General features: G+C 39.1%; 2 protein-coding genes across 2 annotated transcripts; both read right to left on the bottom strand.

Moving 5' to 3' along the window:
- Positions 1 to 2,392: 2,392 nt before the first annotated feature.
- LOC103515391 (ADP-ribosylation factor-like protein 13B) lies at positions 2,393 to 3,988 on the bottom strand. Its single transcript, XM_008480334.2, has 4 exons — positions 3,978 to 3,988; positions 3,766 to 3,861; positions 3,047 to 3,254; positions 2,393 to 2,512 (listed from the first exon to the last, which is right to left on the bottom strand). The coding sequence occupies exons 2-4, from the start codon at positions 3,813 to 3,815 to the stop codon at positions 2,393 to 2,395; spliced, it is 378 nt and encodes a 125-aa protein (XP_008478556.1). The 5' UTR covers positions 3,816 to 3,861; positions 3,978 to 3,988.
- Positions 3,989 to 5,684: 1,696 nt separating this feature from the next.
- LOC113469993 (ADP-ribosylation factor-like protein 13B) lies at positions 5,685 to 12,327 on the bottom strand. The gene is made up of 4 exons (XM_026828108.1): positions 12,318 to 12,327; positions 7,376 to 7,620; positions 6,592 to 6,654; positions 5,685 to 5,720 (listed from the first exon to the last, which is right to left on the bottom strand). Exons 1-4 carry the CDS (start codon positions 12,325 to 12,327, stop codon positions 5,685 to 5,687), a joined length of 354 nt encoding a protein of 117 aa, XP_026683909.1.
- Between the last annotated feature and the right edge of the window lie 1,435 nt (positions 12,328 to 13,762).

Genomic DNA, 13,762 nt, shown 5'->3' with positions numbered 1-13,762 from the left:
AATGAATGGTGGAATGAAAAAAAAGTGGAAAGGAATGAAAAGGGGAAGTGGAATCAGTGGTGATAGCACTTTGAGTACACCAGTTTCCAATGAATCAATCAAGTTATGTTGAGCAACTTTATAGAATGGGCCAATGGGCACTATAGTAAATTACAGCTGGCTAAATAGAGAGGAGAAACTCATGTAGGTACCTATTGATGATAATGTTGTCGAAAATTAAATGCTTTCTTAGGTATATTCTTAAAGGTAAGTATTCACAAAAAAATTACAGCTAACTACCCAAAACCTAGTAGGATTTGTTCATCTTTCCTGTTGCTTATCCCTATTGATAATAATGTTGTTGAAAATTAAATGCTTTCTTATATTCTTAAAGGTAAGTATTCACAAAAAAATTACAGCTAACTACCCAAACCTATAGTAGGATTTGTTCATCTTTCCTGTTGCTTATCTCTGGAATTATTGTGGTTGGTGTTTGGTTCATTTTTGATGTCTTCAACTTCTTCTACTGTTAGCTGTGTGTCTCCGTTCGTGATTTGGGTTTCCTCTGTCCATGCCAAGTTCACTGGAACAAAGAAAACCTCATAAACCATCAGTGTAGGTACTTCCACAGTCAATTCAAACACTTCATTTTTGTCAAAAAGTTAGAAGAACGGTTTGACAGCCTCATCCTACTTAATTGTCTATTATTCTAACATTTACCTATGTCAACTGAGGAGGAATCTGCAAATCAAACATAACTTGTAGATGTAGTAAACCTATAGTTAGCTTTGAACTTTGAAGTTAGGATTAGGACACCTGCCCTAAGTGCTAGGCCATGGCCGCCATGGATGGGTTGGATTGCCGCCGAAGCGGTTGTGCGTTTATCCTACACAGATATCCTACCTCATAAAAGGTTTGCTTTTGCTCTCGAAATGGCTGACTTTATCCTATCCTGTCTTCCCAATCTCTTTGATTGGGATTTCTACGTGCTGCGTCAGTGGCGATAGCATGTAGCACGTTGAACGCTCCAGTTCCCAACGGATCACTACTTAAATTTAAGCAACGTTGTTCTTGGTTAGAATCTGTATGGGTGACTGTGACATGAGATTGTAGACCCTAACCTAAAGAGTTAAAACAAGGTAATGGGATACGCTGACCCTATTTAAGTAGGAAAAGGCTAGGAAGAAATGGTAAGCTTACCATTTCGTCCCAGAAGACGTAGAGGGGGTAGGCTGAGTTCTGTTTCATCGTCTGTGTTGAGAGGTGCCACCTTTTTCTTTCTCTTCCTCGGCTGTTTCTTTTTACTATCTGAAAATGATCACAATTCGAAATTCAACTGAAATAGGGGGTTGTTGTAGCGACTTTAGCTATAGCCGAAAGGTGATGATGATGACTGACGACAAGATAGAGAAAATATCTCTTCTATCAGCCATACACCAGCACCAGGGTGATGGTCTCTAGCCATGTTTAATTGGCTTGTCCTGAACCACAGTCAACCATTCTGAGGACTTGTGCTTGTTCTTTTCAAGCTTGTTCTGCCCTTTGAAACTATCAGCTAGCTAGGCTGGTTAGGGTTAGCTGTTCTTCTCCCTGTCCATAGTCGCACAGCCAGACACTAATCTACTCTCTGTTTAACGTCCCCTAGCTAGACAAACCCTCTGGGTACATATAGGTAAGTATGTGTGATTCTTGTGAACTTACCATGATTATCGCTCGTATTGTTGTCCTGTAGATTCTCACTGCTATTTTTGATTTGAAAGTTAGAGATGTTCGTCTCATCTCTCTCGCTCTTCTTGAACCCGTTGGACAAATTTTTGGCACTCTAAAAAAAAAAAAAAAAAAAAAAAAAAGGGGAAGTATATGGTGTGCAAAAAATGTTTGTTTTTTTTTTTTTAGAGAGAGAGAGAGAGAGAGAGAGAGAGAGAGAGAGAGAGAGAGAGAGAGAGAGGTTTGACAGAGGGAACTGTAGGTAACTGCTAGGGTCTTATCGTCCCGAAATCCAAGAGAGAAGGAAGACAGGATATAACTATTATTAGATACCTATTACTTCCCTTGCTCCTGCTTCGTGACATAAAGGTTGAGTGTTGAGTGGCATAAAGAAATAGCAAAGGTTAAGTGCGAAGGGCATCCACTCGTAAACTTGTTTTAGTCAAAAATCAAATAGCAGTTGAATCGTCCCGAAAATGAAGAAAGGAGGAGGACAAAGTAGGAGAAAGCCAGCCGCTCTGAGAACGAACCTCTGTGTAGGACCTTAAGTTGAACAGTACTGGCGGAGAAAGCTTGAGACGGCGGTCTCTCAGACCGTCAGAGAGACCGCCGTCTGAAGCTTTCTCCGCCACACACGGTCCGATGCGACGGTCAGATCGTGAGTGGTGGGCTTTATACTTTTATAGTAGCAGTTATTTCTAAAAACTTACAGCAGCAATGGTTTAAACTTCATATTCTCATCACTCAGCAGCTCTTCAAACACTTGTCGATTCTCTTCTGTGCGTTGAAAATCGTTCGAATCTATCACATAGATGACACCATATGCCTGGAAGTGGAATGAATGGTGGAATGAAAAAAAAGTGGAAAGGAATGAAAAGGGGAAGTGGAATCAGTGGTGATAGCACTTTGAGTACACCAGTTTCCAATGAATCAATCAAGTTATGTTGAGCAACTTTGCGCGAGGTTGTTATTCGGATGGGAGACCATCTGGGCGATAGCGTACTGCTGGCTTTTCCTGGCCCCACTCCCGGGAATCGAACCTGCAACCTAGCTCTTACAAGGCGGACGCGCTACCCTCCAAGCTACATATAACTAGGCTGGCGAACAAATAATTGATTGGCCCATTTCTTCTAAAGCCAATCACTCACTATCAGGTAGACCTGGCAATTACAGCTCATCAGGTATACCTGACACCTGATGAACACCACACATGATCAGGTAGACCTGACAGGTACGGCTGAAAAGGTCCGACTGTCAGGTCTGCCTGATGAGCACACACACTATCAGGTTAACCTGATCAGATGTACCTGTCGTCAGGTCTACCTGATAGTGAGTGGCTGACTAATAGTGTTTGACTTACGGTTCCCAGGTACTGTTTCCAAATGGTGCGAAAGTCCTCGGATCCCCCCAGATCGTACAAGAACACCTCGTATTTATTCCCGTACTCGACTCGGGCCCTGTTGAACCCCACAGTGGGCACCAGACTGATGATGGGCTCCCCTAGGATACGCTTGATGATGGAGGATTTGCCGGCGTTGTCCAGACCTAGTACCAGGATTGGAACGGACCTGAAATCGACCAGCGGAAGGTGAGTAGCAGAAGTACTCTCAAGTCCAAAAATTTCGAGATAGTTTTGCATTTTCATAACTTTATAAGCAATGCTACGTGCTACGCACTTAATGTTTTGCCGCTGCTTTTATTTTGTATAAAGCAATGAAACAACTGCTTATTAGACTCATGTGGTCTGTGTCGCAGCATGCCCATCCCGTAGAATGCCCCTCATTAGATGGACAAGAAGAGACACAATACATACTTCTAATGTAGGTGTTGGGTCATCAGAAAGTACCTACCGAACTCGTTTAAAAATTCGGGACATTTTGCATGTTCATATCTTTACAAGCAATGTTGTGGATATTCTTTTGAAGTCTCTGGGTGAGTGTATTAAAGAAAATCTCAGACTTTGAATCTGGAGGTTGGTGGTTCGAGTCCAATAGTCAGGTACATATTAAGCGGGGAACTACATTTTTTTACTCTGTTTCTACATATTTTAACTTACTGGATTTCTGCTGTTTCACTTACCTGAGCATTTTGCGATTTCGTTTCCCGCAACAACACTTACAGAAGAACATTGTTCATTGTTTTACCCACAGAATAGAAATACTAAAGGACTAGTACCTACATACATTTAGTTGAAATACATACTTGCAGAAAGTAAAAATACATACACTAATAGGAAATTACAAAGACATAGGTACACTTGTAGAATTGCATACAGCATACACTTGACAAACCTGAAGACAGCGTACTGCCAGAATACGAACTTAGCATGTTTATATTTGGGGTTTTGTTTATGTCTGTGTTACCATGGCAACGCGGGAAGAAGCTTATGAAAGTTCTGGTTACCGGCAGGGCTGGCATGTTTTATGTTAACAAGTGTTCTCATTATGTGAAGTATAGGTACTTACTAATTTAACCCACTTAAATTTGTCACAAATGTCTTTCCGGCTTCATAAAGTTTATGACCTGACTTGGACTCGAACCACCAACTTGTTCGCGTTAGCCGCTTATCATTGAAGTTTTTTTCCCCGCAAGTTTATCGTCAATTACTTAGGTATGTATTGTTAATTGTGTGTTGAAAAAAGTATTCATTTTAATTACCTTCATTTCTTTTCCTATTGAATAGGAAAAGTACTTACCGTGTTTAATATTTTTTTGTCTAAAATATATAACTTGTACCTAACTGTTATACCGTTCCCGAGATATTATTGAATTACACCGGAAACCGCCAAAAAGCGGTAAAATGCCGCCAACCGTTGCACCGATCTTAACCAAAAGTTTCGTGTCGCATCCTTGTCATTGGTTACCGGCAGGGCTGGCATGTTTTATGTTAACAAGTGTTCTCATTATGTGAAGTATATAGGTACTTACTACTTTAACCCACTTAAATTTGTCACAAATGTCTTTCCGGCTTCATAAATTTCATGACCTGACTTGGACTCGAACCACCAACTTGTTCGCGTTAGCCGCTTATCATTGAAGTTTTTTTTTCCCCCTCAAGTTTATCGTCAATTACCTAGGTAGGTATGTATTGTTAGTTGTGTTTGAAAAAAGTATTCATTTTAATTACCTTAATTTCTTTTCCTATTGAATAGGAAAAGTACTTACCGTGTTTAATATTTTATTATTATTTTTTTTTTTTGTCTAAAATATATACAACTTGTACCTAAAAACTGTTATACCGTTCCCGAGATATTATTGAATTATACCGTAAACCGCCAAAAAGCGGTAAAATGCCGCCAACCGTTGCACCGATCTTAACCAAAAGTTTCGTGTCGCATCCTTGTCATCACATTTGACAGCTGCATGCCAAATTTCAAGTCTCTAGCTCTTACCGTTCTTGAGATATTTTGTTTACAGACAGACAGACACACACACGGACCGATGGCTGAAACTTTGCATTTAGGCTCTAGAGACCTCAAAACGTGTTTTGACACTAAAAACTGACCATCGAAATTTTGACCCGATTACATTACTTTCCTTCCTATAGGATAAGGAAAGTAAAACCTATAGGGAAAGTAAAAAGTGTTTTTCCAGCCCTGATTTCCGGCGGTACGCGTAGGTAGAAAGGAGAAACACAGCAGGGAATGTTTGTCTACCTACCACCGTCTTAGTGCCTCCTTATCTAGTAATCTATTATTATGACGTTTCTCCAATGATAGGTACCTACGGGTAGAAAGTAGAAACACAGTTATAGGGAATGTTTGTCTACCTACCACCGTCTTAGTGCCTCCTTATCTAGTAATCTATTATTATGACGTTTCTCCAATGATAGGTACCTACGTCTGGTAAGTTTCACCAATAAGGGGATAACTTATTCTTTATACTACAATAGGGATAGTAACTATGTATATCTGCTTCCCTTGAAATCCCCTCACTGTTAAAATATGGAGTACTTAATGGAGCATCACAAAGTTACAGAGTCTTCGATAATGGTTTTATCAAGGACAATCAGAGATTTCATCAATGGAAATTTTCTAGATCCAAAAAGGAGTCAGTACTTCAATAGGGATAGTAACTATGTCTCCTTCACTTGAAATCCCCTCACTGTTAAAATATGGAGTAATGGAGCATCACAAAGTTACAGAGTCTTCGAAAATGGTTTTACCCAAGACAATCTGATATTTCAACCATGGGAATTTTTTTAGATCCAAAAATTAGTCAATATTGAATGTTTGCGTATAGATAGGTAATGTGTTTTGCTGAATATTTCAAAAATATGTGTGACCTCATAAATCTAAAATTACATATCTATTTGATTACTCTTTTTCCTCCTATGCGGGTTATCATATTTCCCGATGAAGTCATTTCGGTAAAACCCATAATTTCCCCCTCCCCTGCTATAATTACATGTAATTTATGCCTTGCATAGGGACTACCTTAACGCATCATACGTAATACCTACGTGTAGAAAGCTAGACTAATTAACTAATTATATATAACGAAAATAGAGAATTTTTCCTTATGTTATGTGTTTTTGGTATAGGTCTGTGTAATAGGAAGTAGGTAGGACTAGGTGTTTTTTTTTTTTTTTTTTTTTTTTTTTCATGAGACTTTCACAGGATTAGGTCCTTCCGTTTTGTTAGCCTTCGAGCAATTACCCGCCTACACAATTATTTCGTGGTTGGCCAACTGAGTTGAAAGTTCATTGTTCATTCACTCTTTTTTTTTTCGTCGTTTTATAGTGCCTTGGAGGGGGGCTTTCATTGCATTGGCCTTTTAGCAATACCCTGCCCCTAGCCAGCCTAGTTAGCTTGGTGGGTAGAGTGTCTGCCTTGGAAGCGCTAGGTCCCGGGTTTGATTCCCGCGCGGGGCAAATTTCATCCTGAAGGGATAAGGTTCTTTCACTTGTCGATTCTCTTCTGTGCGTTGAAAATCGTTTGAATCTATCACATAGATGACACCATATGCCTGGAAGTGGAATGAATGGTGGAATGAAAAAAAAAAAAGGAAGGAAGGAAGTGGAAAGGAATGAAAAGTGGAAGTGGAATCAGTGGTGATAGCACTTTGAGTACACCAGTTTCCAATGAATCAATCAAGTTATGTTAAGCAACTTTGCGCGAGGTTGTTATTCGGATGGGAGACCATCTGGGCGATAGCGTACTGCTGGCTTTTCCTGGCCCCACTCCCGGGAATCGAACCTGCAACCTAGCTCTTACAAGGCGGACGCGCTACCCTCCAAGCTACATATAACTAGGCTGGCGAACAAATAATTGATTGGCCCATTTCTTGAGCAACTTTGCGCGAGGTTGTTATTCGGATGGGAGACCATCTGGGCGATAGCGTGCTGCTGGCTTTTCCTGACCCCACTCCCGAGAATCGAACCCGCAACCTAGCTCTTACAAGGCGGACGCGCTACCCTCCAAGCTACATATAACTAGGCTGGCGAACAAATAATTGATTGGCCCATTTCTTCTAAAGCCAATCACTCACTATCAGGTAGACCTGGCAATTACAGCTCATCAGGTATACCTGACACCTGATGAACACCACACATGATCAGGTAGACCTGACAGGTACGGCTGTCAGGTCTACCTGATGAGCACACACACTATCAGGTTAACCTGATCAGATGTACCTGTCGTCAAGTCTACCTGATAGTGAGTGGCTGACCTAACGGCGTTTGACTTACGGTTCCCAGGTACTGTTTCCAAATGGTGCGAAAGTCCTCGGAGCCCCCCAGATCGTACAGGAACACCTCGTATTTATTTCCGTACTCGACTCGGGCCCTGTTGAACCCCACAGTGGGCACCAGACTGATGATGGGCTCCCCTAGGATACGCTTGATGATGGAGGATTTGCCGGCGTTGTCCAGACCTAGCACCAGGATTGGAACGGACCTGAAATCGAACAGCGAAAGGTGAGTAGGCAGAAGTACTCTCAAGTCCAAAAAATTCTAGAAATACCTACACTTATGTGGAAAAAAAACGGGACTGTTTGCATTTTCATAACTTTACAAGCAATGCTACGGACTTAATGTTTCGCCGCTGCTTTTATTTTGTATAGCACAGCGGAAGGTGAGTAGGCAGAAGTACTCTCTAGTCCAAAAATTTCCAGAAATACCTACACTTATGTGGAAAAAAAAAACGGGACTGTTTGCATTTTCATAACTTTACAAGCAATGCTACGGACTTAATGTTTCGCCGCTGCTTTTATTTTGTATAGCAATGAAACAACTGCTTATTAGACTCATGTGGTCTGTGTCGCAACATGCCCATCCCGTAGAATGTCCCTCATTAGTTGGACAAGAAGAGACACAATACATACTTCAAATGTAGGTGCTGGGTCATCAGAAAGTACCGAACTCGTTTGAAAATTCGGGACATTTTGTATGCCCATTAGAATGCCCCTCATTAGATGGACAAGAAGAGACACAATACATACTTCAAATGTAGGTGCTGGGTCATCAGAAAGTACCGAACTCGTTTGAAAATTCGGGACATTTTGCATGTTCATATCTTTACAAGCAATGTTGTGGATATTCTTTTGAAGTCTCTGGGTGAGTGTATTAAAGCAAATCTCAGACTTTGAATCTGGAGGTTGATGGTTCGAGTCCAATAGTCAAGTCGTAAAATTGAGCGTAGTATAAGTAGGTACATATTAAGCGGGAAACTATTACTTTCCTTATCCTATATAGGAAGGAAAGTAATGTAATCGGGTCAAATTTTCGATGGTCAGATTTTAGTGCCAAAACACGTTTTGAGGTCCCTGATGGTCCGTGTGTGTGTCTGTCTGTTTGTCTGTCTGTAAACAAAATATCTCGAGAACGGTAAGAGCTAGAGACTTGAAATTTGGTATGTAGAATTGAATTGAATTGAATTGAATTAATAGATTTTTGTATTTAAATAAATTTTGTTACAATGGTTGGTATATACATAAATGCCTAACTGCCTATTATTTCCCTTGCTCCTGCTTCGTGACATAAAGGTTGAGTGGCATAAAGAAATAGCAAAGGTTAAGTGCGAAGGGCATCCACTCGTAAACTTTTTACTTTCTATTACCTTTATTTTAGTCTAAAACCATCAAATAGCAATTGAATTGTCCCGAAAATGAAGAAAGGAGGAGGACAAAGTAGGAGAAAGCCAGCCGTTCTGAGAACGAACCTCTGTGTAGGACCTCAAGTTGAACGTTTGTAGCGGAGAAAGCTTCAGACGGCGGTCTCTCAGACCGTCTGAGACCGTCGTCGGAAGCTTTTTCCGCCACAGACGGTCTGATCGTGAGTGGTGGGCTTTACAGTAGCAGTTATTTCTAAAAACTTACAGCAGCAATGGTTTAAACTTCATATTCTCATCACTCAGCAGCTCTTCAAACACTTGTCGGTTTCATTTTTAAACACAAAAAAGCTATCCTCGTACTGAGAGACTGCTCATCAATGTGCGCTGTAAACTGTGTCACACAGTTTCAATTTTCCTAAACTGCACTGCGTGGCTGTGCTGCCTGACTGTGTAACGCAGCTCAATGTGCGCCCTAGCTAATGCGTGTGCCATTCTTGGTGTATTTTTTTAGTACACCTTTTTCTTGCTTCCTTATTATAGCTTTCTGTATCTCAGTTAAGCACCTACATACGAGTATCGCCCATATTTCTGCTTTATACATATTATACAAGACTACATCCCTTAGCATTTTGTGTTCGACCATTTCAATTGGCTCAATAGAATTAGCAAATGTACGTACTCGTAAAACATTACCCTAATTAAAAATCACCCTACTTTTTATAGGGGACAAATTAAAAACTATACCCTGATCAATGTATTTGAAACTTTACGAGCTTTTTAATCTCAAGAGCCATTGTAATCTGCCCCTAGCCAGCCCAGTTAGCTTGGTGGGTAGAGTGTCTGCCTTGGAAGCGCTAGGTCCCGGGTTTGATTCCCGCGCGGGGCGAATTTCATCCTGAAGGGATAAGGTTCTTTCTCGGAATTTCTGGCTTTCTCTATCCTGTCTTCCTTCTCATTATTTTATTATTATTATTTTCCCTTTCAATTTAATTTGGAGACTTTTTTTTTTTCGCGAACGAGAGAAGGAATAAGATGTGTCACAAAATTGCATTGGCCTTGTAGAAATTGGTTCAAGGTTACCCATGATGTACGTAACGGCTAATCATTGGCCCTGATCAGTTGCCAATCTAAAACCAGTGCCCAAATCCGTGCCAATTGTCAGCAAAATCTATGTGTTATACGTGCATTATATTTTTTTTTCCAAGCAACGTTATCCGTGCACGTTTGTTTTTGGAATCCCGAAAGTGGAAAACGTTAGTTATAGGTACATGAATACGTGCTGTCTGGTAACATGCTAACTAATTGAATTGATTTATTTGGTGCTTTTCAACACAAAAAGTTGTTAAACTCTAGTCACAAGGGTGCCGGCAGCCCAATCGGGTGACTGTGTTCCGGCACTCCAATATTGAACTGTAAATCGGGAAGCTCGACACTATAATATAGCATTCCAACAGCCTAAATCAGGGGAAGTAACCTAATAATAGAGTTCTTCCACCCTAAACTTGTGGCACCCTGTCACCATGTTTTTTCTCAATGTACGTCACTTGACGAAGAAAGTCCAAGAAAAGGAATAAGATGTGTCACAGAATTGCATTGGCCTTGTAGAAATTGGTTCAAGGTTACCCATGATGTACATAAAGGCTAATCAGTGGCCCTGATCAGTTGCCAATCTAAAACCAGTGCCCAAATCCGTGCCAATTGTCAGCAAAATCTATGTGTTATACGTGCATTATTTTTTTTTTCCAAGCAACGTTATCCGTGCACGTGTGTTTTTGAAATCCCGAAAGTGGAAAACGTTAGTTATAGGTACATGAATACGTGCTGTCTGGTAACATGCTAACTAATTGAATTGATTTATTTGGTGCTTTTCAACACAAAAAGTTGTTAAACTCTAGTCACAAGGGTGCCGGCAGCCCAATCGGGTGACTGGGTTCCGGCACTCCAATATTGAACTGTAAATCGGGAAGCTCGACACTATAATATGACATTCCAACAGCCTAAATCAGGGGAAGTATCCTAATAATAGAGTTCTTCCACCCTAAACTTGTGGCACCCTGTCACCATGTTTTTTCTCAATGTACGTCACTTGACGAAGAAAGTCCAAAAGAAGTTTCTCCATCCATCCATCCATTAATCATTGTAATTAACATAAATAAGTCCAATGATGAACCTTTAGTAAAAGCCATCGAGTAAAGTGATGTAAAGGCCAATTCGTTGCAAGAAAGTGACAGTGACAGTTGTGTGGAAGTGCATAACAAGTTGTGCAGCAGTCCATTAATCATTGTAATTAACATAAATAAGTCCAATGATGAACCTTTAGTAAAGGCCATCGAGTAAAGTGATGTAAAGGCCAATTCGTTGCAAGAAAGTGACAGTGACAGTTGTGTGGAAGTGCATAACAAGTTGTGCAGCAGGCAACAGTGAGCTAAGTGCGAAAGAAGTGTTACTTAAATTGACAACTAAACTTTTTATTAAACAACATTATAAAGTTTATATCGTCATGGTTTTTAATACTATTAACGAACGTAACGATACAATATGTACCAATACAATAAGCAAGGTCTCTGATGATGATTCTGAGATGAATGTAAGTTTTAATATTACCTACCTTTTTATTATTGAAAAATCGACAAACTTAAAATGAAAAAAAGCTTCTTTTTTTGCAGCCTCTGAGAATCGCACCCAAACCTTCAGTATATTTGCCAATGTCGATATTGTCCATACCAACTTAGAAAATAATGCAAGCAATCTTTACCAAGTCTGTAGTGTAATCTAAGCTCAGTTTATTATTGAAAAATCGACAAACTTAAAATGAAAAAAAAAACCTCTTTTTTTGTAGCCTCTGAGATTCGAACCCAAACCTTCTGTATATTTGCCAATGTCGATATTGTCCATACCAACTTAGAAAATAATGCAAGCAATCTTTACCAAGTCTGTAGTGTAATCTAAGCTCACAATTGCAATCGTAAGAAAACTTGCCGACCCGAACATGTTTTTATCTTTATGTCGATAAACTTGCAATCAGCTAACTTTTAACCTTGCATTGCTACTGGACAGTGGACAGATAAGGGCCAGGAGGGCTTGAGCTTATAATGGGGAGGGTCCGTTTTCAAAAAAAAATTCACATATCAACTTTTTGTGTAATTGGTTTTAGTATAGGAATCGAAAACAGTACTGAAGGACTTCACATCAGCTAACTTTTAACCTTGCATTGCTACTGGACAGATAAGGGCCAGGAGGGCTTGAGCTTATAATGGGGAGGGTCTGTTTTCAAAATTTTTTTCACATATGATCAACTTTTTGTGTTATTGGTTTTAGTATAGGAATCGAAATTAGTATAGGAATTGGTTTTAGTATAGGAATCGAAAACATATAAAAAGGACTTATCATAATTATTAGAGCAAAATTAGAAAAACAGAGGAATGTTTTTCCCCCCCATTAAATATTCGTACTATTAAAAAAATCCCTCCACCTATGAGAAATAAATAAAAAATTCCCAGTACGCAAGTCGGACATCTTTTTTTTTTTTCATTTTAGTACGCAACTAGAAGGTTAAAATTGAAATAGTACGCAAGTTACCTTCAGCCATTTTATCTATTCTCCCTTAACGCAAATCCTCTGGATGGGTGATCCGCTATCAGCATTTACTAACACTATTAAGCAACTTGTATACCGTAAAAGATGCTAACTACTCGTATATGACTACATTCCTCTAGTACTGTACGTATACGTATGTCGATGTGACGTCAAATGCAAATAACACACCTAACGTCTTTTCGCTCGGTCGGTGTTTTTGTTTTGCTAGAACCCATTGAATTTCTCAATAGACATTCGAATATTGGATGTTTGTTTGAAAATAGATTTATGCATCTACAGTTTTACAGACGTACCTAATTAGCTGTAGAAAATTTCCCAAATGACATTTTTTTTTTTTTTGCTTCATCAGATTATAATGATTCAGAATTTTAAATGCCTACATATTTAACGAATTGTTTCGACCTATTTGGCAGCCTTTTTAACTAGGTACCTGCTACTTAGTACTTACATATGTACTTGGAATTTTAGTAAGCAGGTAGCTAAGTGCGTATGGTAGGTTTAAAATAAATATGATTAGGTATGTTTCAATATAAGTTTAAGTCCCCTGCATGGAATATGGGAAGGTTAGATTATTGCACTTTGGGGGGGGGTTTGTTTCTACATTGCTATATCACAGCACAGGCAACTTATCTGTGAATCATATGTACGTTGCCAGAACGAAGTTTTAAAACATCTTCATCTCAACAAGCCTTTTTTTAAATAATTTGTATGCTGTTACCAATTTTACCTTTATAATTCTATCTTCAGCTAATGTGCTGAAAGAAATTTGTTTCTACATTGCCATATCACAGCACAGGCAACTTATCTGTGAATCATATGTACGTTGCCAGAACGAAGTTTTAAAACATCTTTATCTCAACAAGCCTTTTTTTAAATAATTTGTATGCTGTTACCAATTTTACCTTTATAATTCTATCTTCAGCTAATGTGCTGAAAGAAAAAGAAGAAGGAAAGAGAAGAAGAAGAAGAAGAAGAAGGAATTGATTTTCAAAATGTGTAATCTTCAATAGTAAAGGTAGATCAGCATATCAATCAATTAACTAAGAAGAAGAAGAAGAAGGAATTGATTTTCAAAATGTGTAATCTTCAATAGTAAAGGTAGATCAGCATATCAATCAATTAACTTTTAAGGTCTTGTTAGCCTTACCCGACAATAAGGTATAATGATATAACAATTAACAATGATAACAAATAATAAAGTTATATTTGTAACAGATAACAATGATAAGAGTTGGCTAAAACTTTACCGTGACGTCATCGATCTCAATATGGACGTGTGAGGTGTAGAACTTCCGTAGGGAATGTTATTCCACAGGGAACTTATTATGCCATAATTATCTATTATATTGTTGACTTATTAATCTTATTATATTATCTTACGTATTTATATTTCTTATATTATGTACTTACGTCTTTTCGCACCCAAA

Source organism: Diaphorina citri, unplaced genomic scaffold (assembly GCF_000475195.1).
Source record: "Diaphorina citri unplaced genomic scaffold, Diaci psyllid genome assembly version 1.1 scaffold1329, whole genome shotgun sequence".
NCBI classification, from domain to species: domain Eukaryota; kingdom Metazoa; phylum Arthropoda; class Insecta; order Hemiptera; family Psyllidae; genus Diaphorina; species Diaphorina citri.
The sequence above is the reverse complement of the archived record's forward strand: the minus strand, read 5'-3'. Positions and strand labels throughout refer to the sequence as shown.

What these genes read in the sequence shown, in the direction of transcription:
- LOC103515391 (XM_008480334.2), bottom strand. Translation starts at nt 3,815, where the DNA reads ATGTTCTTCTGTAAGTGTTGTTGCGGGAAACGAAATCGCAAAATGCTC. An exon ending in CGAAATCGCAAAATGCTCAG is followed by an intron (nt 3,255 to 3,765) that starts GTAAGTGAAACA and finishes GGTCGATTTCAG; the next exon opens with GTCCGTTCCAATCCTGGTAC. An exon ending in GGAAACAGTACCTGGGAACC is followed by an intron (nt 2,513 to 3,046) that starts GTAAGTCAAACA and finishes TTCCACTTCCAG; the next exon opens with GCATATGGTGTCATCTATGT.
- LOC113469993 (XM_026828108.1), bottom strand. An exon ending in GGAAACAGTACCTGGGAACC is followed by an intron (nt 6,655 to 7,375) that starts GTAAGTCAAACG and finishes TTCCACTTCCAG; the next exon opens with GCATATGGTGTCATCTATGT. An exon ending in GCACAGAAGAGAATCGACAA is followed by an intron (nt 5,721 to 6,591) that starts GTGAAAGAACCT and finishes TTTTGGATCTAG; the next exon opens with AAAATTTCCATTGATGAAAT.